Below are 27,108 nucleotides of genomic sequence, written 5' to 3' on the forward strand. Positions count from 1 at the left end.
ATGATTTTTAACTAGTTTTGCGAGAGTGATCTTTTAACTAAAATAACTGACTTTTTAATACTAGCTAAGTTAATTCTCTTTAAAATAAATCTATGTAGATTTTTTTTTTTTTTAGGTATTTCTTTGTCAGGAACTAAGACTCATCTAAAAATGTTGTTTTTCCCTTTCTGTGTCCCATATCACCAGTACTTGAGAAGAAATAAAGCCTTCAGTTCCACATAAAGATGTACTCACACCCAGATACTAGACAGACATTTTCCTTGTACTCCACCCTGCCTTGCCCTATTACTGGCATAGCTATACATACTGTTTGAGTTTCTTTTTCTGCCACTCAGTATCTGGTAAAAGGTAACCATGCCTGCTGTCCTATAGAATTAATTCAGAATCCAGAGCAGAAGCTGGGACTTCTCCAGGAAGGAAGAAGCACAGCTGGAATCAGAATGAGTGGAACTTTGGTGTTAATCATAGAATGGGAAAAGTCAGAGTAAAATGACAAGAGCTAGGCCCAAGCAGCAGATTTCCTAGGCCCAAGCAGCACTGTAGTTACGGAGTGTGTCTGTCAGTGTGCATGCAAATGCATGTACCTGTCCTTTTTTTTTTTTTTTTTTTTTTTCTCCTTGGTACTGGGAATTGAACCCAGGGACATTCTGACTCTGAGCTACACCTCTAACCTTTTTAATTTTTTAAAATGTTTTAAACAGGATTATGTTGAGTTGTTGAGGGTCTCACTAAATTGCTGAGGCTTGAACTCAAACATGTGATTCACCTGTCTTATCCTCCCAAGTACTGAGATTACAGGCATGGGCCACACACCTGGCTCTGCATGTGTCCTTGTTGATAAGCATAATTCTTCGGACTGTTGGCACAGGAAAGTCATTAAGAAAAAACTCAGGAGCTCCTGGTTATTGGCTCTGATATGGTGAAGATCTAGCCTGTTAATAAACTAAATGGTGTGCAGGGCTAGTCACATAAAAATGTTTCAGACTTAACCTTTAATTGGGCTTATTTTTCAAGGGTATTGAAAAAACACCTTATTGTTACTTTTTGTTTACATATGTACATTTTTTTATTGAGAAAACTCTAAAGCTGGCTGAACCACAGAGTATGATAATATATTCAGACAACTTGTCCACAAGTGGTTTTTATTTTAAATTTATAGACTATAGCATTCCATAGACAGAAATATCTGCATGTAAAACCTAAGGGAAGTTGAGACTTGGAGAGACTTTAATGGAAAGAACAAGCTGAGCGTTGTTGGTTGAGATGTCTTTCAAAGTCACTTAATGGATGATGACAATGATGACTAACCACTCATTTAGAGAATAAGTAAGGAATGAAACTACAGTGTGGCATGCCAAAAATCTGGCAGTCATATTTCTGATAATGAATGGGAGTTAGAAACAGCTCTTTTCTGAAAACACTGGGCCACATAATTAAGCCCATATATTAGGCAAATTTGCTGGAATAGGCTTGTTCACTGGTTTGCCTATAGGTTGTTGGTTCTACAGTCTTGACTGTACAATAAGCCCACACTACTCCTAAATTGCAAGATTAATAATTCATTAAATGACTGATTCTCCATTGAACAAAACAACCAGGAATTCACTGCTGTGGCTTTTTCCTCCTTTGACACTCTGCTTATGTGACTCTGAGGTTTCAGCAGCTCAAATAGGCTTTCAGACTTGGTACCTTAACACTCAAGACAGAATTACATTTTATCAAGTAAATTTAGAGCCTTTTTTATTTTTATTTTTTTAGTGCTGAGGATTGAACTCATGGCCTTGCACACAATATGCAAGCACTCCATCATTAAGCTATTCTCTCTGCTCCCCCCCACACACAGGGTTTAATTACAGGTTGGGAAACATAAACTTACATATAACTCAGCATTTAATATTTGGAAATATTTGGACATAAAGATATCTCCAGCTTCTGGAGATACCTAGTAAGCCTTACAGACAAAAGTGGAGACAGTCACAGATTGGTTTGTTTATGATTATCAGAAATTGAGGAGGTGAGAATTTTCCTCACATGAGTTTAGTAGACTGAACATTTCAGTTGTAATTATGATGTGTTTCTGAGTTCATTGTTAATAAGTTGTAGTGATTCAAGCAAGTATTCTTTTGTCAGTTCAGAGAGAAAAAGCCAGTCTCCAGTGACATTCAGAAGTTAATCCTTAAAATGGCATTGGATAGCTTAAAGTGAAAAATATTTCAGAAGCTCCTATTTTTTCTAATTATAGTTGAAAAGGGAAGTCAGATTCCTGATATTCTTCATATATCATTCAGCTTCGACTTGAAGAACTGGCTATTTTCTTCTTTTTTGGCAGTATTAGCCTACAGTTGTCAGGTCTCATCAGTTGTAATGACAGTTGACATTACAGTGGAATTTGCCAAATTGTTTATAGTATAGTCACATGGAAAATAAATTTCTTATTGTTTTGCAGCATTGGACATTTTCAGCCACCATGCTGATGACATTTTAAGTATATTTGTCAATTTTCCCAAATTTTAACTGAAGAAAACTCCAAGAGTTTATACTTGAAGACTAAAGTACAGCTCTGCCAATTATCAGGTCAGTGTTACTTCCATCCACAGGCATATTGTACCCATCCTAAAACACAGTGCAGTTTTGTTTCTTTATACTTGAGACAAAAATTATCACAACATTCAGTAAATAGAAACTAGATTCAAACAGAATAGCAGAGAAGCTGGGTGTGGTGGTATACATTTGTAATTCCAGCATTCAGGAGGTTGAGACAGGATCCCAATTCACAGACAGCCTCAGTTAATTAGTACGGCTTTGCAACTCATTGAGACCCTGTTTCAAAACTGAGAGTGTCACTCAGAGGTGGAATGCCCCTGGGTTCCATCACTAGTACTGAAAAAAAAAAAAAAAATAGAATTGCAACGTTTCAGTATTTGTAAAGAAAGGCTACTGGAAATTCTTGGGTTTTTTTTTTTCCCCCTTGGTACTGGGGATTGAACCCAGAGGTATTCTACCTCCAGGCAACACCCCCAAAATATATATTTTAAGTATATTTTAAGTATTATTTGTAAAATGTTTAGAACCTGTTTATTTTGAAACAGGGTCTTGCTATGTTGATGAGATTTCACTACTTGCTGAGGCTGTCCTCAACCTGCAGTTCTCCATTCTTAGCCTCCCAACTACTGAGATTATTTTCATGTGCCACCACACCTGGCTCTTTAGTTCTTGAATTTCATAGCTGTGGCCCTTTTTTTCCCTCCTGTATAGTATTTGTATTGTATTCACCTTTTGTAAATACTCAGTGAGTTGGTATGTGTTAGTAATGTGTTCCAGATATTAAAATTTGTAAGCTGGGTGTGGTAGTATATGCCTATAATCTCAGTTCCTTAGGCTGAGGCAGGATCACAAGTTCAAGACCAGCCTCAGCCACTTAGTAACACTGTCTAAAAATAAAATTTGAAAAACAAAGGTTGAGAATTAACTCAGGGGTAGGACTCTCTGGGTTCAAGTCCTTGTACTTCAAAACAAAAAAGAAATTTGTATGCAGAAGTGATTTATAAACATAGAAGATAACTGCTCTTTATATCATTAACAAAGAATAGAATTCGTTTTTTCTTGCTAGGTTGGACTGTTTTAAATTATAAAATGACTTGCCGAGCATGGTGGTACAGGCCTGTAATCCTATTACTTGGGAGGCTGAGACAGGAAGATTGCAGGTTTGCAACCAGCCTTAACAACTTGGGGAGGCCCTCTGCAACTTAGTGAGACCCTGTTTCAAAATTAAAAAAAATTAGGGCTGGGGGTATAGCTCAAAGATGGTATGCTTCTGGGTTCAGTCCCTCATAATACACACACACACACACACACACACACACACACACACACTCTCTCTCTCTCTCTCTCTCTCTCTCTCTCTCTCTCTCTCTGAAAATTATATTGATTTTATTCTCTTAGGAAGATTTATTTTCTGTTTATTTATTCATGATACTGAGGATTGAACCAAGGAGCATTCTACCTCTGAGCTATACCCCCAGCCCTTTTTATTTTTGTTATGAAACAGGGTCTCACTAGGTTGCTGAGAGCTTCACTGAGTTGCTGAGGCTAATCATGAACCTCCGCTCCTCCTGTCTCAGCCTCCCAAGTACTGGGATTACAGGCATAAACCACCATGCCCAGCTGAGGATTTAATTTTGTAATAATATATGAAAGACTACAATTTAGGTACAATCTGATTTATTTATATATTTACCTCTTAGTCTTATTTGATTGTATTTCTAACAATACTTGATTTTTACCTAGAAGTGTAAAATGAAACTAAGAAGGACTTTAGAGATCATCCAGTTTGTTTTATCTTACCTAGTAGGAGGGTCAAGGCCAGAGCACATAGGTAATTTTCTTTCTCTTTAGGCCATGTGGCTGTCCAGTAGCAATGCTCAACCTTAAGTTCTGCACTGCTTGCTCTCCATATGTGATGTTTTACTGGTATCACATTATTCCTTCAAACCATAATTTTGGATCTTTAAATAAGAATGTTTACAGACTAAAATGATACTGAAGAAAAAGGAGCAGTGTGTGTGAACACTCATCTTTAGCTCTCTTCCTTCCTGCCTTGGTGCTTAGGTAGCCAGTTGATTTACTCTGTACAGTTGATATTTATGGGATTTTGCCATGTGCCCATTATTCTGCCTAACATCATGTGAGGTGGGCAGCAGCTTTAGATGATAGGGTATTTTTTCTGCCTTATTATCTCCTTTAGAGAGAAGTAAAAACATGAAACTGTGGGGGCTCATCTAAAAAATTGGTGTGATTCAACTGGTAATTTAAATTCCTAACCATTGCTGGGAATAGTGGTACACACTTGTCATCCTAGTATTTGGGAGGCTAAGAAAGGAAGATTGCGCATTCAAGATCCGTGTACAGTAACTTAGTGACCGTTTCAGAATTAAAAATAAAAATAAAAAGAGCTAGGTGGCATAGAACAGAGGTAGAATGCCCCTAGGTTCACTCCCCAGCACCACAATAGATGATAGATAGATAGATAGATAGATAGACAGACAGACAGACAGACAGACAGACAGACAGACAGACAGTCAGTCAGTCCTTGCCATTCTCCACTCCTGGGTACTATCAACATTCTTCAAGTCTAGTTTCCAACTACAAAACGACAACTAAAGTTATTTTTGAAGTCATTGATCTTGGCTGCCCTCAATTTTGGTAATGCCTCTTTTTAGAATTCTTTTAAAAAATTAGAGGACTAAGTAGTTCTTCATCATTAAACCTTTATTTAGGTGGTATCAGGAACTTTGTGAGATGTTTTTACATTTATTAATTTAATCTTCACAGCAACCTTATGAGTTAGGTGTCATCATCTCCCTTTCAGCATAAGAGAAAGCAGTCAAAAGGTAGTCCTTGAAGATGCACTTCATATCTTCAAGTGAGAAAAGATGTCCAAAGCCCCATCTTCCCTAATTATGGTGTCAAAAGGGAAGCTGTCTAGTCATAGCTAGCAAGATGGAGACCTGGCATGGACTGCAAAGCCTTGTGTTCTTTACAGCAAGTGTCTCATACTAAGGGTAGCTTTATTAAGCTTGCTGGTGTGAGGGTGGTGTTTGGAACTTTATTTTTAATTTTTTGTTTGTTTTTATTTTGTTTTGCTTTGTTTAGTGGTACTGGGGTTTCTGGAAACCCTTCTACCTCCGGGCTACACTCCCAGACCCATTTTTATATTTTTATTTGGAAACGGTCTCCAGAGAGCCAGCGCGGCTGGATTTGAACCTACGCGATCCTCCTGTCTCCACCTCCCAAGCGCAGGGATTACAAGCGTGCACCACCACGCCCAGCTTTAATTTTTATTTTTACAATAACTTTTATGAGACAGCTCAGATACTAAAGTGAGAATCAACTAGTTACTAAAATTCATTAGTTAGAAAGTTAGCAGTTAAAGGTGAAGTTACATTGAAGATATTTTACTATGTGGTAAAAGATGTATACAGCAAAAAGCCAGGCGTGGTGGTGCATTGCCTGTAATCGCAGGACTTGGGAGGCTGAGACTGGAAGATTACAAGTTCAAGACCAGCCTCAGCGATTTAATGAAATTCTCGGCGACCTTGTGAGACCCTGTTTCAAAACAAAAAATAAGAAGAGCTAGGAGTATAGCTTGGAGATAGAATGTCCTTAAGTTCAATCCCCAGTATAAAAAAAGGGAAAAAAAGATGTGTACAGCCTGTCCTGGAGCACAGTCTACTAACACATTGATACATGCTTTGTGCACATGTTCTTCTTCTTTTGCAATACTATGATCAAACCCAGGGACTCACGCATGCCAGACAAGCACTCTACCGCTGAGCTACATTCCCAGCCCTTTTTATTTTTAATTTTGAGATAAGGTCTCACTGAGTTCTTATTCTCCCAAGTGCCCAGCCAATACAATTCTTCCTGAATTCTGCTAAATAAATTTATTTATTATTTTTTCTGGGCCCTACATTGTTTTTAAATATGCCTGAAGGAAAGATGGTAAAAAGTTGATCTTTATGATGAAATCAATTTAAAGTGAATAGTGAATTTTATTTTTTCTTACTGCTCAATTTATAATTGAAATTAGAAAGCTCTTGTGTATCTATGTAATTGTGACCATATCCTTTACTTACTTACCTACTCACTTACTCACTTATTTATTTATGTATTTTATTTAGTGTGTGGTGCTGGGGATTGAATCCAGGGCACTCTACCTCTGGGCTAAATCCAGGGACATTGTACTTCTGAGCTATACCCCCAGCCCTACTTTTTATTCTTTATTTTGAAACAGGGTCTCACTAAGTTGAGGAGGGTCTCACTAAATAGCTGAGGTTGGCCAAGAACCTGTGTGATCCTCTTGTCTCAGCCTGGAATGACAAGCGTATGCCACCATGCCTGGCTCACTTTTTTTTTTTTTTTTTTTTTTGGGTACTAGAATGAAACCCAGGGTTATTCTACCTCCGAGCTACACCCATAGCCCTCTTTATTTTGAAACCGGGTCTCACTGAGTTGCAAAAGACTTCATTAAGTAGTTGAGGCTTGCCTCAAACTGCAATCCTCCTGTCTGAGCCTCCCGAATGTTGAGATTACAACCCTGTGTCACCACACCTGACTCTCACTTTTTTGTTGTTGATTGTATCAAATTAGATCTATCTCCTGGAGATTGCATGATTGATGTCTTTGTTTTAGGCTTTCAAGATGAATCTAGAAAATCTCAGCAAGCCTGAACTCCTCACGCTATTCAGTATTCTTGAAGGAGAGCTTGAAGCAAGAGATCTTGTTATAGAAGCTTTAAAGGTATGTTAAACAGAGAGGTCATTCTTTTTTCAATTACAGTTACACTGGTTGTAATTTATTTACCTAGAGTATTGCAACAGTCCTCACTGAAGTGGAAGAGGAGATATACTGATACTTGCTATACGCTGTCACATATATGGTTGTGATTTTAAGGAGAGTCTTAAAGCCTTTCTATCCTCAGAATAGTTGCCTTAGTTTCTGTCCTGGTTTCTGGACCTTGAACTTACATTCTTTTAATCTAGTGTACCTTACCTGTTTTTGAATGCTGAGTACTTAATGAAAAATATTTCCTGAAAATTTTTATTTTATATATATTTATATACTAAAATTTAGGATATACTATCTGGGAGATCAACAGCCTCATGAGGACATATGGATTCCCTAGACCCCAGATTAAGAATTTTTACTCTTCCCTCCACCCCCCAACACACCCAAAATTGTGGGTTTGGATCCAGGACCTCATACATACAAGGAAAATACTACTGAGCTCCATCCCTAGCTCAAAGAATTTGTAAATAGTTAATATCTGTTAAAAATGCAAGGAACAGGGAGGTTGTACATTAGTGTGGACAAGAGGTTTATGGAAACTCTATAATGTCTATTTAAAAAATACAAGGGAGCCCAACTCCCTTGTTCTTTACATGTTCAAAAGATCTTGAGAGCATATTCAGAAAGAAAGAGAAAAGCTTTAAGGGTTTTGAGTAGTAGCTGATGATACCCCCAAAAGGCTAGGAAAAATGGCCAAAGCTGAGGCTTGAGCATGCTGAGGAAAGATTAGTCTCTGCAAATGCAACTGGGTAAATAGTCAAGATTTTTATAAAATAAGTTTTTTTTTTTGATGTTCATCTTAGAGTTTATTTAATCAAAAGTTTATGAAGTATTCTTCTATACCTCTCAAAATTATCCTAGCTCTAATTTAACAAAAGGGATAAATATTAATTTTAATATTTCATGTATGTTCATGTGAAGCTGCTTTACTGAAGGTTTTTTAACAACAGAGATCATTTTTCCATCGCCATGCTTAAAGGCTAAGAGAATCAGCGATTTCCTGGGTAGCCAACAGTTGCAGTGCAGTAGAGTTCATACAAAGAGCTGTCTTTTCTTTTTTCTCTTTTTTTCCCTTTCCACACTGATGAATGTGTACTCCTTTAGTTATTGATTAGTATTTTTTAGATTACCCTGAGATTATAAATGGAATAAAAATAAAGCCTAAACCTATTATTTATTTCTATAGCTGTTTATGTTTCTTAAGGCCAACTGAAAAAACTGACATTTCTAATTAGATATGCTTCAAGGTACTTAATCACTGAAACTACAACTCTTCTTGTTTTCCCTTGGAGCTCTCTAATATGTGACAAGTACTCCTAGTGGTTTCATTTCTCTAGTGCACATGGCAGTTCCTTCTGGTCTGGGGAATAGAGTCGGCCTGTGGTTTCCTTGGGAACCACGTTCATGGCTTTGACGCATGCCTCGGTGCTTATGTTCAAGTTCACTGCTGGAGTTTTTGCCTGTTGTGCCATTAAGCATAACTGTGTGACCTTGGTCAAGTTATTCAGTCTGTCTGGAGTAAAGCTTCCTTGCTTGTAATAAAACTAATTTTGGGGGGCTTTTTTTTCAGTACTGGGGATTGAACCCAGGGTCATTCTACCTCCGTGCTACACCCCCAGCCCTATATTGTATTCTTTATGTTTAGACAGGGTCTCACTAAGTAGCTGAGGCTGGCTGTGAACTTGTGATCCTCCTGTCTCAGCCTCCCAAATGCTGGGATTGCAGGTGCGCTCCACCATGCCTGTCCTTATTTTTGCTTGTTTTACCAATATAACTTCTCTGTTTTGCAGCCCTAGAAGCAGTATAATCCTAAATATTTGCTGTTGTTATTTCTGGTGCTTGGTATTGAACCTAGGACCTTGCACATGTTGATAAACACATGCTCTACCACTGAGCTACATCCTCAGCCCCAACTGTTTGTTGAACAATAAAACAGTTTTGCCATTGTAATATGCTGCTTTAAAAGACTGCCTTAAAAAAATAAAAGACTGCGTGGGGCGTGGTGGCGCACACTTGAAATCCCCGCACTTGGGAGGCGGAGAGAGGAGGATGGCGCAGGTTTAAAGCCAGACCCGCTGGCTTAAGAGACCCTGTTTCCAAATAAAAGTATAAAATAAGTCTGGGAGTGTAGCCTGGAGGTAGAAGGGTTTCCAGGAACCCCAGTACCACAAATAAATAAATAAATAAATAAATAAATAAATAAATAAATAAATATAAATAAATAAATGATAAAAGACTCAATATTTTAGATCAATATCATCATTGCTAAATTTTTTTAAATGTTCTTTTTTGTTGTGGTAGTATTGGGGATTGAGCCCAGGGGTGTTATACCTCTAAGGTACATTCCCAGCCCTATTTATTTATTTATTTATTTATTTATTTATATTTTTGTTTTGTTTTGTTTTGAAACAGGGTCTCACCGGGTTGCTGAAGTCTCACTAAATTGCTGAGGCTGGTCTCGAACCGGGGATCCTTCTGTCTCAACATTCCAAATAATAATAAATTACCAGCACGTACCACCACACCCAGCAAGAATATTGTTAAAATGCTTTGCAACATACTACTTTTTTATTTTAATATTAACAGATGCCTAGGTTCTTGTTGCGCGTGTTTTCCTAAAAGACATTTATTTCTGCATGAATCCAGTTTTCGTTACTATAGGCAGCTTCTGACACGTTGAAAGAACAGCTAAAGAAGCAAGAGCTGTAAGTGAGGGAGCCTTTTGACATAAGATACCGTTCCAAGTCAGGCACAAGTGTTGTCTTTAGTCTGCACGTGGTGTGTAGGTGGTAGAGTATCAGGAGGCTGCCCTCTGTGCAGTTGGGGTGAAATGAATAGCTGTACCAGGGGTGATGCATCTTCAAACACTCTATTGTTAAATGAAATTGTTGGCAGCTGGGGTTAAAGTTGTTTCCGTTGTTTGAGAAAAGCAACTGTCGTATCAGATTCTTTAAGTTAAAATAAAGTCTCAGTTGTGGGGTAATTCTTGGTTCTTTTGTTTGTTTGGGTTCTGTAAAATATCAAGATTTTGCTTTCTCATAGCTTTTGATTAACAGTCGACACCTATTGGACTTTTTGGATTAATATGGCATTTTATTGATTTTCTCGTGTGTGTGTGTGTGTGTGTGTGTGTGTGTGAGAGAGAGAGAGAGAAGACAGACAGACAGACAGACAGACAGACAGACAGAGGATTGAACACAGTGGGTTTCTACCACTGTGTTCAATCCCCAGCCCTATTTTTTATTTTGAAACAGGGTCTCACTAAGTTACCTTTATTTTCTTCCTTTTAATATTAAGTGGTTTTTTGTGTTTGTTTTGGTGGTGCTAAGGATTGAACCCAAGGACTTTCTACCATTTAGTTATACCCCTAGCCCTATTTTTTTTTCTTTTTTTTTTTTTTTTTTTTGGTGGTACTGGGGGTGGAGCCCAGAGGCTTTCTACCTCCAGGCTATACTCCCAGACCTTTTTTATATTTTATTTGGAAACAGGGTCTCACTAAGTTGCTGAAAGCCTCACTAAGGAACTGAGGCTGGCTTAGAACCCGTGCAATCCTCCTGTCTTAGTCTCCCAAGCGCAGGGATTACAAGCGTGTGCCACCACGCCCGGCTCTCCTAGCCCTATTTTATTTTATTTTGAAACAGGATCTAAGTTTTCATGCTCTGGCCTTGAATCCTGTCTTAGCCTCCTAAATACTGGGATTACAGGCACACACACCCACACACCTGGCATTAATATTAATTTATATTTAGTGGGTTGAAAGGTTTTGCTCTTTGTCTGAAATTGCTACAGTTGGGTTTTCATATGTATTTTGCTTATCTCTTTGTTCTCTCCTTACCTTTAAAGTAGTTTTGTTTTCTGGGCATAAAATGCATCCTTCAACTGCATCTCTGAATAAAGCCATATAGCTAACTCTTGCTTCTCAGTGAATAGAAGGACACACTGGCAAAGGTTGAGTTCTTTCAGGGATTTATTATAAAGTTTATAAGTGGTTCCCATCTACAGAATTAGCGTTGTAAAAGAGCTCCATTCATTTAACAGAATGCAAAGGGCCAGATTGCAGCTACACCCTTCTAGAGTCCCCAAGTTATGTTCTTTTTTCTCCCCCAAAGCTTCTCTTCTATTGCAGTCAGCACATATTTGGCTTAGAACCAAGGAAGCCAGTAGAAAATAATATAATATTCAGACTCCTGTATTTGAAGTTTAGAGATCATTTATACTGTATTTGGTTCCAATAGAATTTTATGTAAAGTAATTTTCTGTTTTAGAAGGTATCATGTCAGAGAAAAAAAACTTCTTTATAAAAGTCTTTTTCATTAAAAACGTTATTTTCACGAATGAGAATACTATAGGAATCCGACCCAGAGAGTCGATAGAGGCTGCTTTAGACTATGGGGGGGTTCCAGGTTGGGCGTTCTCCTATGGTGTGATATCTCTGCCACCACCACTCCCCCACTGGGTCAAGTCCCAGGGAGTACAGTACTGGGATTTCTCTGTCGCCCGCAATTTGACTCACTGTTCTTGAGTACGCAGATGTAGCTGTACTGGACTCAGTGAATTCACTGCTGCTGCCGCCGGTGGCAATATGGCGCCACTGCCACGCCCTCGGCTGTGAGGCTGGCGTATTTTTTCTTCTCTGGTTTTGAGTTCCACTCTGAGTCCCTGCAGTGTGTGCTGAGCTCAGCCACTGGGAGCTTTAGATGCTTCCTGCGCCGAAAGATCCCGCCTGGCTGTTCCGCAGCGGCTCACCTCAGCTTGCTGTAGCCGTCCGGTGAATTCGCCACTGCCCCCGGCAGTATGGCGGTACTGCCGTGTCCTCGGGCGTGAGGCCGGTGTATCTCCTCTGTGGCTCTGAGCTCTGTTCTCAGTCCGCTTTCTCTCTGGAGCCTGGTGATTTTTTTTGTTTCTCTGGTGATGGTGTTTTCTGGCTATGAAAGGCGCTGATTTTATGGTAATGGAGATTGGTTGTTAGCGGGGCTCTTAAGCCCCGCTTTTCTCGGTCGCCATCTTCCCAGAAGTCTTTTTTTTTTTTTTTTTTGGAAACAGGGTCTCTTAAGTCAGCAAGGCTGTCTTTGAAGCATTCTTTAAACTTCTTGTACAAAAATAAATAGGAATAGTATTGCAACTTTCGTGTACAATTAACTTAAGGAGTCTTGAATTCCTTTCCACTGATGCCTCAATCATAAAACAGGTATAACTCTTTTGAAGCATAAAATAGAACTCTGTGGTTTTTGGCCAAAGCTGCTGCAAAATTCCCCAAGCAAAAAGATTTATAGGCAAAATGTTGTAGACATGACAAAATTAGAAATATATTTGGAGTATGAGACTACGTAATATGTCACTGTATGGGTATAATATTGTGAATTTTTTCAGCAACTAAGGTTTAAAAATTAAAAGTCTTAATGGTATATATACATCTCTGTTGATACTAATTTACTTTTGCAGAAAATATTCCTTAAATAATAAGGATCTCATAATTATACCAAACATAGATAACAGAGTAAAAATTATCATAGAAAATAACTGTGGCTAAAGAATATTGCACATACAAGTTCACTGGAAGTCCAGAGTCTGACATCTGTTTTTGGTCATATCCTTGTACCTGTTATGTGAGCTGATTATTCTAAAGGCTAGTCTGAAATGATGAAGGTACATTGGAACCTAGCAATCACCTTACATTTTCCTATATTAATAAGTCTGCAAGGGTGTTTGCTTGTGTGCTATTTTGTTGTTCTTGTTGTTGTTATTGCAGTACTGGGGATTGAACCCAGGAGTATTCTACCTCCAAGCTATACTCCCCGCCCTATATTTTATTCTTTATTTTTAAATAAGGTCTCACTAAGTTGTGGAGGGCCTCACTAAGTAGCTGAGGCTGACTGTAAACCTGCAGTCCTCCTATCTCAGCCTCCCAAGCACTGGGATTACAAGCATGTGTCACCACACCTAGCTTGGGTGTTTGCATTTTTTTTTTTTTTAAAATCAGATATTAGCTGGGCGTGGTGGCCCATACTTGTAATCTCCATGCTTGGGAGGCTGAAACAGGAGGATCGCACAGGTTCGAAGTCAGCCTCAGCTACATAATGAGGCTCTTGGCAACTTAGTGAGACCCTGTTTCCAAATAAAATAGAAAATAGGTCTGGGAATATAGCCCGGAGGTAGAAAGTCTCTGGGTTCCATCCCCAGTACCACCAAAAAAAGAAAAAGAAAAAAAATCAGATATTAGCTTGATTAATAATAAACCTGAATGTCTTAAGTAGACTTAAGCTTTAGTATTCTTCCATACCCATAAGCCTGGACCTAATAATTCTTTGGCCAAAAATGGTTTCATTTTATTAGAATACTTTTAGGAAGAGCTTTTAGGATTGAGGTGGGTAGTTTAAATCTTTGATAAAGATCACATAAACATATGCTATAATGAATAAAAGTTCCAATTTCTGCCTGGATAAAAACTGAGATACTAAGAAACAAACAGAACTTAGTTCGAATAAGTAAATATTGAATTGAATTGATGAGGTAGACTAACATTCCCAGTCCTTATTATGAAACATTAATTAATGAATTGATTAGTGACCATTTATTGTTCACCTTTTTTTGTTTGTTTGTTTTCAGTATTGGGGATTGAACCCAGGTCATTCCACTTCTGAGCCACACCCCCAGACTTTTTTTTTTTTTTTTTTTTGAAACAGGGTCCAAGTTGCAGAGGGCCTCGCTCTAGCTGAGGCTGACCACGAAAATGTGATCCTCCTGTCTCAGCTTCCCAAGTACTGGGATTATAAGGCTGTGTCACCACACCTGGCTTTTAATGTGTTTTTGTTGTGGTGGATACTTTTTTTTTTTTACTACTGTCTCTAAGTAAAATCCATACATGAAATTCTAGGGGTGTGTGTGGTGTGTGTGTGAGAGAGAGAGACAGACAGACAGACAGACAGACGATTGAACCCAAGGATATTCTACCACCGAGCTACATCCCCAGTCCCTTTTTTTAAATTCATTTTGAAATAGCATCTCACTAAGTTGCAGAGGGCCTCACTAAGTAGCTGAGGCTGGCTGCAGACCTGTGATCCTCTCTGTCTCAGCCTTCCAAGTACTGGGATTACAAGCATGTGCCACCATACTGGCTGAAATTCTAGTTTTTGAGATGGCGTTCAACTAAACTCCCAACTAGAAAATTCAATTAAATGTAGCTGTTAAGAGTATGAACTTTGGCCAGTGTGGTGGCGCACATTTGAATTCCCAGCATTGGGAGGCTGAGACAGGAGAATTGTGGTTCTCCAACAGCCTCGGCTACTTAGGCCCTTTGCATCTCAGTGAGACCCCGTTTCAAAAAAAAAGTATGAGCTTTCAAGTCAGACAGACTTAGGTTTGAATTCTGCTACTAATTTTTGTGTGCTCTTAGACAAGTTATTTTACCCCATACGTTTTATCTGTAAAATGGTATATATTGTGAGGATTAAATGAAAGCAAATACTAAGCCAGGTGCTCACTGCTCATTTACTATTAGTTATTATTATTAGAATGTAAGTTTTCAAAGTCTGTCCAAGCAAGTACTTTTTTGTTTTCTTTGTTGTTATTAGTAGTGTTTGCACTTAAGCCTTTTTCTCAGAAATTGATTTTTAATCGATTAATTGAAATCCTGACAACCAAAAGCATATATTTTGAGACAGCCAGCAAAGATTAAGCGGATACTCTGAGGCACAGAGCAGGATGTCATGTCGTAGTCCACAGTTTAATGAAAACAGGAAACACAGGCATAATGTGGAAGCCCTTTGAGATTCATCCGTGTCGTCGTATATATTGGTGGGGCACTTATTTTTATTACTAAATAGTGCTCCATTCTTTATATATACAGATTTGTTTTATCCATTATCTATTGAACATTTACATTGTTTTTAGTTTTAATGCTTTTACAAATAAAACTACAATAAACATTCATATACAAGGCTTTGTATGGATAAAAGGCTTTTTATTTCTTTTGGATAAAAACCTAAGAATGCGATGTCTATTATATGAGAGGTGTATGTTTAACTTTTTAAAAAGTTGCCGACGTGTTTTCCAAATTACCATCTTATATTCCCCAGCATATACAAGAGTTCCAGTCACTCTCCATCCTACTCACAATATAGCCAGTCTTTTTACTTTCAGCCATTCTGGCTATGCGGTATCTCACTTCAACAGTTTCCCTGTTGAGTAATGACACTGAATATCTTTTCATGGTTTGTCATCTTGTTTTCTTTGGTGAAGTATTTGTTCAGATCTTTTGCCTTTGTTTTTTGTTTGGTTTTTGTGGCACTGAGAATCTGTCCTGGGGCACTGTGCCACTCAGCTGTGTCCCCAGGCCTCATCAAGTTGCCCAGGCTGGCCTCAAAAGTTTTTTGCCCGTATTTCTTAAATTGAATTTTTCTCCCATTATTGGTTCTGAGATCTTCTTATATGTCTGGAAACAAGTCTTTATCAGACATATGCCTTGCAAATATTTTTCCCAGTATGTAATTTTATTTCATTCCCTCAACTATATCATTTTTACAGTTTAGATACCTGCTATAGTTAGTAACAATGTATATGTTCTCCCCCTACCCAAACCAGTACTGGGGATTGATCCCCAGGCACTTTACCTCTGAGCTATAGCCCATTTGCTTTTTTAATTTTTTAATTTTGAAGCAGGATCTCACTGAGTTACTGAGTCTGGCCTCAGATCAGCAATTCTCCTGTCTCGGCCTCCAAAGCACTGGGATTACAAGTGTGCATCACCATACCCAGTCAACTCTGGTGAGACAGAGTTTTGCTAAAGTTATCCAGGCTGGCTTTCAACTTGTGATCCTCTTGCCTCAGCTTCCTGAATAGCTTTGAATGCTGATTATGAACTTAATAATTAGTTTCATGACCTACTGATAAGTTTGAAAAGCACTGGTCTAATTCCCTAATTTGGCCGGGCGTGGTGCTGCACACTTGTAATCCCCGCGCTTGGGAGGCTGAGACAGGAGGCTCAAAGCCAGCCTCAGCTACTTTGTGAGGCTCTCAGCAACTTAGTGAGACCCTGTTTCCAAATAAAATATAAAATAGGTCTGGGAGTATAGCCTGGAGGTAGAAAGCCTCTGGGTTCCACCCCCAGTACCAACCAAAAAAAAAAAAAAAAAAATCCCTAATTTGTTACATAGTTTCTTTCATTTTACCAAATCCTAAAATTAGAAACAAGATTGTTTTTGTTTTTATTTTTTTGTGGTACTGGGGTTTGAACCCAGGGGTGTTCTGCCTCTGACTTATACCCCCAGCCCTATTTTATTTTTATTTTGAAACAGGGTCTCACTAAGTTGTTGAAACCCTTGCTAAATTGCTGAGGCTGACGTTTAACCTACAAGCCTCCTGTCTCAGCCTCCTATGCTCTGGGATTACAGGTATGTGTCACCATGCATGGCTAGAAAAAAGATTTATTTAAATGTGTTCCTTATACAATTTCAGAAGAATTTTGCTAAGCTAGGGAGTCATAAGTGGTCCCAAAAGTTTATTCTTCCAAGAAGAAATAACATTTTGTATAGCTATCCAGTTTTAAAGATGATTCCACATGTGATATCTTTTTTAAATTCTCTTTAAACCCTTGAGAAGGAGATTTTACTATAATGACCATTTTACATGCAGGTTCTAAATCTCAGGTTTTTCAGTACCAAATATCTTTCAGATAAAGTGCTCAGCTAAATTAGCTATAGGATCCTACTATAAAGAAAAAATGTTTTTTTACAAATCTACCAGTAAAGGTGAGGAGAAACTGCCCTCATATTGTTGCCATCGATTCATTAAGGTGAATTTGGCAATATTTATCAAATAAAAATGTACATATCTAGAAGTAACTCTACTTCTAGAAATATGCTATATATTGTTAGAGCTATGCAGTAAAGTATATGAATAAGGCTCCTCATTACAGCATTATTCATTAAAACAAAATGCTAGAGACTCAACTTTAGTACTTAGGATTCTGGTCAACTAAATTATGGTTTAATTGTACAATCAAAAACTATGGACCCATTAAAGAAAATAAGAACTAGCCAACCAGAGAGGTGCACACCTGTAATTCCAGTACTTGTGAAGCTGAGACTAGAGAATTGCAGGCTCAAGGCCAGCCTCAGCAACTTAGAAAGACCCTCAGCAACTTAGTGAGACCCTGTTTCAAAAAAAAAAAAATAAGGCTAGGGTGGAGCTCAGAGATAAAAAAAAAAATACCCCTGGATTCAATCCTCAGTACAAAAAAAAAAAAAACTTTTATGTGTAATAAGAAACATTTTCGAAGATATAATAGGTAAAAAAAAAAGTTTTTAGAACAGTGTGCATAGAAAAAAAGATATTAATTTGCAACTGGTGAATACAGAAATGCATCTCACAGAGCCTCTTCCCCTCCTCAACTTGGTTTCTGAGAATGGTAAGAGCTTCCAAAATGGTCTTCTCTGGCCAAGGCATGAAGTTAGAAAGGGAAGTACTCTACCAGAAAACAGCCAAAAGAAGCAGGAAAGGCTGTTCCTACATAGAGGCTGTTCATAAATTGAGGGTTCTGTGTGTGTGTGTGTGTGTGTGTGTGTGTGTGTGTGTGTGTGTGTGTGTGAGAGAGAGAGAGAGAGAGAGAGAGAGAGAGAGAGAGAGAGAGAGAGAGAGATGGGGGGGCAGGGGCATTCTACCCCGAGCTACACCCCCAGCCCTATTTTTTATTCCTTATTTTGTTTTGTTTGTTTGTTTGTTGCAGGTCTGGGGATGGAGCCCAGGGGCATTCGACCTCTGAGCTACACCCCCTGTCCTGTTTTTTATCCTTTTTTATTTTAAACCAGGTCTCACTAAGTTGCAGAGGGCCTCACTAAGTATCCAAGGCTGTCTGCGAACCGCGATCCTCTGGGTCTGAGCTTCCCGAATGCTGCATCCTCCAGTCTCAGCATCCCAAGTACTGGGATTATAAGGGTGCGCTACCACTCCCAGCTAATTTGAGGGGGATTTTGTGTGTTTTCTCTTTTGTTTTTGCAGTACTGCGGATTGAACCCAGGGACATTCTGCCTCATTCTAATTTGAGGAGGGCCTCACTAAGTAGTTGAGGCTAGCCACAAATTTGTGATCCTCTTGTCTTGCCTCCCAAGTACTGGGATTATAAGCATGCACCACTGTGCCTGGCTTAAATTGAGCATTTATAAAAAGAAGATTGTATTCTTAAGTGATTAGCATCTTTGTTCCATTCATAAAGACACTGAATCTCATCTATAACAATAAAATGATCTTAAAAATAACCATTTGGTATCAGCTATTTGCAGTACAACCTTTTTTCTGTGTTCATATTATAAATTGTGACATTTAGGGTTCAAGAGTAAAGCTGCCAGAAGAAAAGCAATTTCTCATTTAGCTGACGTCTTCCTGTGAGTGCCGTTTTTGGTGTAGCTTTTTTGTTTTGTGTTTTGCTATTTTGTTGGTTTTTAGCCTTTAAGGAAAGATAGGGAAATTGAGCCTGTAAAGCAGTACTTATTTAGAGAACACACAGTTCTCTAGCAGCTTGGAGGAGCTTCAGAAAAGATTACAGCAGTGAGCAATTTCATTGCATTTATTCAGCCTGAAACTAAAACAAATAAAAAGGGGAAACAGCTTATTCCTGTTATTTTGACTTCCTCTTATTGTGTCTTCCTTGCATGTGTTGACCTTCTGATTTGGGACTAATCAGAGGTTATTTCTAGTTGCCCCTAAAAAAGAAGAGGAACAAAGGAAGAAAACACAAAAAGGTTGCTCCTAAAACAAAATCTATGGTCTGTCATTTAAAAATAAAACCTGTGGTCTGTCAGCCAGTTGTAGGAAATTTTTGAGAGGAGGAAGACATTTGTATGTTTGCTGAGCATCTTGATAGAAAGGAGGTATTTGTAGAATTAATTGGGGATTTTATGATATGAATATTCTTGGAAATATGTTTTTTTCTTTTTCTTTTATCATGTGTTACTAGGGATGGAATCTAGGGGCATTCTACCTTCGAGCTACACCTCGGCCCTATTTTTATTCTTTATTTTGAAACAGGGTCTCACTGAGTTGTAAAGGAGCTCACTAAGTAGCTAAGCCTGGCCACAAACCTGCCATTCTCCTGTCTCAGCCTCTTAAGTACTGGAATTACAAGCGTGCGCCACCATGCCTGGCATGTGTAACTTTTTTAAGGAGAAATAAATGTGTACTGACATAGGAAGATCTCTAAGACAATAAGTGAAAACAAGTGGCAGAGAATTTTGTGTAATATATATGTAATTGGATTTTATACACACATTTAAACATATGTATATGCTTTGAAATGCTCTGGGAGGATAAGTTATCATATTAAAAACTTTTACCCAGGCGTGGCGATGCACAGGGATAATTCCAGTATTTGGGAGGCTGAGATTGGAGGATCAAAGGTTCGCCTACAGCCTCAGCTACTCAGTGAGGCCCTCCACAACTTAGTGAGACCCTGTCTCAAAAATTAAGAATAAAATATAAGGTTGGGGTATAGCTCAGAGTAGAATGCCCCAGGGTTCAACCCCCAATTCTGCAAAATAATAATAATAATAATAATAATAATAATAATAATAATAATAATAAAAAATAAAAACTCCTAAAAGAATAGATTGGGTTGTGCTCAGGAAGGACTTCAGTTTTATCTATATAGTTTGTGGTACTGGGGGTGGAACGGAACCCAGGGGCATTCTACCTCCGAGCTACACCCCCAGCCCTATTTTTTATTCTTTATTTTGAAACAGGGTCTCACTGAGTTGCAAAGGGCCTTGCTAAGTAGTAGCTGAGGCTGTCCGTGAACTGCCATCCTCCTGTCTCAGCCTCCCGAATGTTGGGATTACAAGCGTGCGCCACCACGCCTGGCTTACTGATGAAATTTTAAAAATTCCATCTGTAAGAAAGTATGAGCAGTATAATGGCAAAGATTTGGGGGAAACACTTACACTTTATGTGGTTTATACTTCTCACCTCAATCTGTACTTTGTTTTTTAAGTACAGTTAAGGGGGTGAAGATGGCATAACATGCCAGGGGGATACTTGAGTTAATTTCCTCCATATCCCAGATTATTTTCCCAAAGAGCAAAGAATATAGTTCTCAGAGATTTTCAAATTCTGCTTTTGTATATTGTAACTGAAGTTATTCTCTCAAAGCAGATTCTTTCACAGGTCATGAACTCAAACTAAATAAAACCAAAAATAAGCCAGGCATGGTGGCACAAGCCTGTACTTGGGAGAGTGAGACAGGAGGATTGCAGGTTCACAGCCAGCCTCAGCAATTTTTTTTTTTTTTCTTTGCGGTCCTGGGATGAACACAGGGACAATCTACCTCCCAGCTACATCCCCCACCTGATTTTTTAATCTTTAGTTTGAAACAGGGTCTCACTAAGTTGCGGAAGGCCTAAGTAGCTGAGGCAGGCTGTGAACCTGTGATCTTCCTGCCTCAGCCTCCCAATTAGTAGAATTACAAGCGTGCGCCACCACACTCAGCAATTTAACAGGGCCCTCAGCAACTTAGTGAGACTGTTTCAAAATTAAAAAAAAAAAAAAAAGAAAGAAAGAAAGAAAAGAAAAGAAAAGATAGCTGGGCACGGTAGTGCACACTCGTAATCCCAGCACTTGGGAGGCTGAGACAGGAGGATCACACAGGTTCGAAGCCAGCCTCATCTACTTAGTGAGGCTCTCAGCAACTTAGTGTTTCCAGACAAGATATAAAATAGGACTGGGAGTACAACCCGGAGGTAGAAAGTCCCTGGGTTCCATTCCCCAGCACCACAATAAATAAATAAATAAATAAATAAATAAATAAATAAATAAATAAATAAATAATCCAGCTATACCACTTCTGGGACTCTATCCAAAGGGACTGAAATAAGAGAATTAGAGTAATATGTGCATATCAATGTTCATAGGAGCACAATTCACAATAGCCAAATTGTAGAACCAAGCCAGGTGTCCATCAACAGATGTGTGGATTACAAAATGACGAGATATACACACAATGGAATTCTACTCAGCAATTAAGAAGAACAAAGTAATGTTATTTGCAGGAAAATAGATGGACCCGGAGAACATTATGCTAAGTGAGATTAACCAGCCACAGAAAGTGATGGGCCATATGTTTTCTCTAATATGCAGAAGCTAGGGAGTAATGGAGATACCAGAGGGACTCCAGATAAAGGAGGAGACACTCCAGCAGGGCCAGAGAGGTGGTCTAGGTGAAGGAGGAAGGAGAGTGAGGATCAGTATAGGAATCACTTCCATGGATATATGTGAGGACACCAATGCCAGTCTCACTACCCTGTATGGGGATGGTGGAGAATGTGTGCCTGTCATTATCACTATGATTTACATTATGATGTGAGACCGTAATGCACCAATAAAGGTTAAAGATGAAAAAATAAACTTCCTAAGAATATAAAACAAAAAACAAAACAAAATAAGGCTAGGAGTGTAACTCAGAGGTATATGCCCTTGGTTTCCATCACCAGTACCCCCCATATACATACTGAAAATAAATTTATGAGCATGATTAATGAAACTTTGTTATAGGAAATCTATAACCTTTCAAAGGACTTTGCCTATCTTCACTGTGCGGTTCATGATATTCTATTGCTTAACAACAAAGTAAACATATTTTCTGCCTCAGAAATCAGTTCCACATTATGAATCATAAGATATGTATCACTTCCAAAAAATCTCTCTTTCAGCAGGGTATAGTGCTGCAAACCTGTAATCCTATTACTTGGGAACTTGAGACAGAATCACAAATTTGAGGCCATCTTGGACAACTTAGGCCCTGTTTCAAAAATATTTTTTAGGCAAGCATAGTGGCACACACCTGTAATCTTAGTACTTGGGAGGCTGAGACAGAAGGATCACAGGTTTGAGGGCACCCTCAGCAACATAGCAACCTAGTGAGACTCTGTTTCCTAAACAAAAAATAAAATGAGTAGCAGGTATAGCTCAGAGATAGAATGCCCGTGAGTTTAATCCCTAATACCACACACAAAAAATAAAATAAAAAGGGAGACCAGGGTGTGTAGCTCTTTTAGAAAGAGAGACTCAGGGTTCAATCCCTAGCAATACAAAAAAAGAAGGAAAAAAATCTAAATTTAATCCAATACCTTATATACCATTTGTTCAGTAAGAAACTTAATTCACTGGTAGAAATATATATGCAGCTGTGTTACTACTAAATTAGAAGTCTCTGTTCTTACTGATTGGAAACTTTTAGAAATTTTTCATTCACCTAATGAGACATTCTTTTTCTGTTTTACCCTGTTCAAGATTAGTTAATGCAGTCCTACCTGTCCTCCATTTCTTCACGGCCTTACCTCACTAGTTACTCCCTGCCTTCTCTTACTGTTCCGGTTTCTTTCCTTACAATATACCTCTTGTCCTCAGCTGAAAACCCATTTGGACCTGTGTCTCCATTGTGTTCTCTAAAAAATGACTTCTCTCCAGCTTGCCTTTGTTCCAAGCTACTCCACCTCTCTGCTCTCTTGACACTCATGTTTCAGTGTGAAGCTGGGCGTGGTGGCCCATGCCTGTATCCCCAGTACTTGGGAGGCTAAGACAGGAGGATCACAGGTCAGCAAGTAGTGAGACTCTGTTTCAAAATAAATATAAAATACGACTGGAGGTGTACCACCAGAGAAATATTTAAAGTGCCTTTTGTAAATTGAATGGCTGGTTTTTTTTGTTGTTGTTGGTTTTGGGGGGGTCTTTGGTTTTGGGGGTTTGTTTGTTTGTTTGTTTGTTTGTTTTACAGTGCTTTACCACTGAGCTACATCCAGAACCTCAAAGGGCTTATTTTCATTTGATTACTTAGCCTTTCTTAGGCAGTTGACACTTGACCATCTTTCTTTCTTTCTTTCTTTCTTTCTTTCTTTCTTTCTTTCTTTCTTTCTTACTTTCTTACTTTATTTATTTATTATTTATTTATTTATTTATTGCGGTATTAGAGATGGAACCCAGGGGCATTCTACCTCCAAGCTATACCCCCAGCCCTTTTTATATTTTTTTATTTTTGAAACAAGGTCTCACTAAATTGCAGAGAGCCTCACTAAGTAGCTGAGGTTGACCATGAACCTGCAATCCTCCTGTCATAGCCTGGATTACAAGCATGTTCCACCACACCTGGCTTGTTTTGTTTTTTGGGACTGGGGATTGAACACAGGAACTTTCTGCCTCTGAGCTATATTCCTAGCTCTTTTAGTTTTGTTTTGTTTTTTGTTTTGCAGTACTAGGGATGAAACCTACGAGCTACATCCCCAGCCCTATTTTTTAGTCTCTCTCTTTTTTTTGGTCCGGAAAAGGGTCTCGCTGAGTTGTAAAGGGCCTCACTAAGTAGCTGAGGCTGTCCACGGACCATGATCTTCCGGTCTCCACCTCCTGAATGCTGGGATTACAAGCATGTGCCACCACACCGGCTATTTTCTTATTTTGAGAGAGGGTCATGCTAAGTTGCCCAGGCTGGCCTTGAATTTATAATCTTTTTGCCTCAGCCTCCCAAGTTCCTGGGAGTGTAGGGGTGTGCCACGAAGGCCCAGATTTGTATGTGTTCTTATAAAAAAAGTGTACATTGCTTTGTGTATGTGAATTTGTAAAAGCTGTGTTGTGTTATGCAGCGCATTCTGTGCCCGTGAGGTCCAACATGTTGCCATGTGTACACGTCATCTTGTGCTTTGGTCTGGGTCTTACGCTATGCTGTACATATATTTCAGCTGGGCCTCTTAGGCAGCCTTGTGTCTACACCTAGCACATTGCAACACTAGTACTGAACATGGTAGCTGAATGAGTCATGCATAAACAGATATTCTCTGGGATTTTGTTCTTAGCCCAGTCTCCTCTTAACTCATCCACCCATTCTTTCTGGCTAATTTCATCAGTTCCATTGGTTTCAACATGTGGTTGACACCCAAATTTTATTTTTCTCATATACCTATTGTAATATATCCAAGTATCTTTTTGACATATATACCAAAATATACCATATCATAATCTCAAAAAGCCTGTTTGGTCTGCCTATGTTTTCTATTTTATTAAATGACATCACCAACCATCTACTCACTCAAGATAAGTACTCAAAGTGTCTTTGTGTCTTCTCTCTTTATCTCTCATACCTAATCAAACGTCAAACCCTGAGCTGCGCGTGGTGGCACACTCTTATAATCCCAGCGCTTGGGAGGCTGAGACAGGAGGATCACACAGGTTCAAAGCCAGCCTCAGCTACTGAGTGAGGCTCGCAGCAACTTAGTGAGACCCTGTTTCCAAAATAAAGTATAAAATAGGTCTGGGAGTATAGCCTGGAAGTAGAAAAGCCCCTGGGTTCCACCCCCAGTACCTCAAAAACAAAACAAAAAAAAGTCAAACCCTATTGGCTCTCCCTCCAAAATACCCCTTAAAGATAGTCTCTCTCTCCTTCATGTTGACATTAGGTCCTAATTGCTTCTCCACGAGTTAATGGATTTAGCCTCTTAATATAGCCTCTGTTTCTGGTTTTGTACGTTAGATTTGTAACCTATCGTTAGTATCAATTGAATTTTGTCCTTTTCCTCTTTAAAAAACTTCTGTGGCTACATGCTGCCTAGAAGAGTTAAGTTTAAAGGCATTGTATTTCAGGCATTAGCAGAATGGCCTGGTCCTGGCCTCGTTTCCTGCCAGGCTCCCAGCTGTAGTCTAACCTCTAGACCAAAGGCTGCACTTTCAGTTCTCCAGTGCCCTGTTGGAATTGTTCCCTTTATTTGGAATACCGTTTTCCTTTTCTTCTCCCTCATACAACCCCTCACATAAATAACACCCCATAAATTTTTGTAAAATTGAATAATGCTTGATGTAATTTTGCTTTTTATGTGTCTTAGATTAGTGATAATAAGATGATTTATACATTCATTCTGATAAGCATCACAGATTATAGTGCTAGTTGTTCTCACCACCATACACACACACCAAAAAGAAAAAGAAGTTAATCCTTTTCTATTTTAATTTTCAGCTGAACCAGACCTAAAAAAATCACTAAAGGAAGGGAGTGTTGAAACCAAGTCTTTTATTTGTTTCTTATTTTTTGCGGTACTTGGAATTGAACCTAGGGGCATTCTACCTCCCAACTACACCCCCAGCCCTTTTTTTTTTTTAATTTATTTTTTAAATTGGTGCATTGTAGTCATATATCAATCACATTGGAGTACAAGACTTGAGAGGATATACAAGCACACACCATCCAATTAGCCCTCCTCCAGCCCCCATCCCATTCCCTCCCCCTCCCTCCATCCCACGCCTCTTTGGTGATTTACTTTGATACATTTGTTTATGTACCTCCTGCGTTTTAAAGAAGCTCCATCCTCCAGTATTACATACCCTCTGATTGGTCACATTAGTTGCTTCACTATAGGGCCCTTTCTATAGCTCAACCTCTTCCTGTTGCCCTTTTCCTCCTAGTTATTGCTGATTAAGAGAAGCGTCTGATTTATATTTTCTGCGATATTTCTCTGTGCATGCTGCGTTGCAAGTACCGATCCCACTCTTGATGGTCCCAGTAGTGGCCTGGCTACTCAGTGGACTGATCCAGACCTCGCTGGCTCAAGCAGCGGCCTTGCCTCATGGGAGGCCCCAGTTCTGGTCTCGCTGACCCCTGCACTGGTCTAACCCCTAAGCTGGCTTTGGTCCCGGCCTTGGAGGCCGCAGGAGTGAACTTGCCTCACGCCAGGCTCCGATGCTGGCCATTGGCCCCTGCACCGGCCTAACCCCTTGGCAGGATTCCAATCCTGGCCTCGGAGGCCCCAGCTCCGGCCTAGCCTCACGGCAGGCTCCAATGCCGGCCTCGTTGGCCCCAGCACCGGCCTAACCCCTCGGCAGGTTCCGTTCCCGGGTTAGGAGGCCCCAGCACTGGCCATGTCTCACAGCAGGCTCCGATGCTGGCCTCGCCTCACGGCAGGCTCCAATGCCAGCCTTGCTGGCCCCAGCACCGGTCTAGCCCTTCGGCAGGTTGTTATCCTGGCCTCGGAGGCCCCAGTACCGGCCTTGCCTCATGGCAGGCTCCAATGCCGGCCTCACTGGCCCCAGCACCGACCTAACCCCTCAGCAGGCTCTTATCCTGGCCTCGGAGGACCCAGTACCGGCCTTGCCTCAAGGCAGGCTCCGATGCTGGCCTCACTGGCCCCAGCACCGGCCTAACCCCTCGGCAGGCTCTTATCCTGGCCTCGAGGCCCCAGCACTGGCCTTGCCTTCACGGCAGGCTCCGATGCCGGCCTCGCTGACCCCAGCACTGGCCTAACCCCTCGGCAGGCTATTATCCTGGCCTCGAAGGCCCCAGTACCAGCCTTGCCTCACGGCAGGCTCCGATGCCAGCCTTGCTGGCCCCAGCACCGGCCTAACCCCTCAGCAGGTTCTGGACCCAACCTCGGAGGCCCCAGCATAAGCCTTGCCTCATGGCAGGCTCCAATGCCGGCCTTGCTGGCCCCAGCATCGGTCTAACCCCTCAGCAGGTTCCAATCCCGGCCACGGAGGCCTCAGTAGTGGCCTTGCCTCACAGCAAGCTCCGATGTCGGCCACTGGCCCCGGCGCCCGCCTAACCCCTCAGCAGGTTCCGATCACTGTCTCTGTGGTTATTATTTCAAAGGTTCCAGGTGTAATGTATCAGATCTCTGCCTCCCCTGAGTATTGGCCACTGGCATTGCCACTGCCTCCACCGTTTCAAATCCTTCCCAGGCTCTTTTTCCACTCTGAATGTTGTCCAGTGTTCCTAAGCATGCGTGATGGTAGCATTCGACATTT

At 40.0% G+C, this 27,108-nt stretch overlaps 1 protein-coding gene across 1 annotated transcript in view; it reads left to right on the top strand.

The window, feature by feature from the left end:
- The window catches only part of CTTNBP2NL (CTTNBP2 N-terminal like), a gene marked incomplete at its 3' end in the record, with an annotated part of 66,665 nt that overhangs the window by 12,389 nt on the left and 27,168 nt on the right, over positions 1–27,108 (top strand). Inside the window, exon 2 of the mRNA XM_080692364.1 lies at positions 7,192–7,299. Coding sequence (XP_080548490.1) covers positions 7,192–7,299 — 108 coding nt within the window. The remainder of the gene's footprint in view (positions 1–7,191; positions 7,300–27,108) is intronic.

This window comes from Muscardinus avellanarius (genome assembly GCF_963383645.1).
Source record: "Muscardinus avellanarius genome assembly, chromosome: 3".
Lineage (NCBI taxonomy): Eukaryota > Metazoa > Chordata > Mammalia > Rodentia > Gliridae > Muscardinus > Muscardinus avellanarius.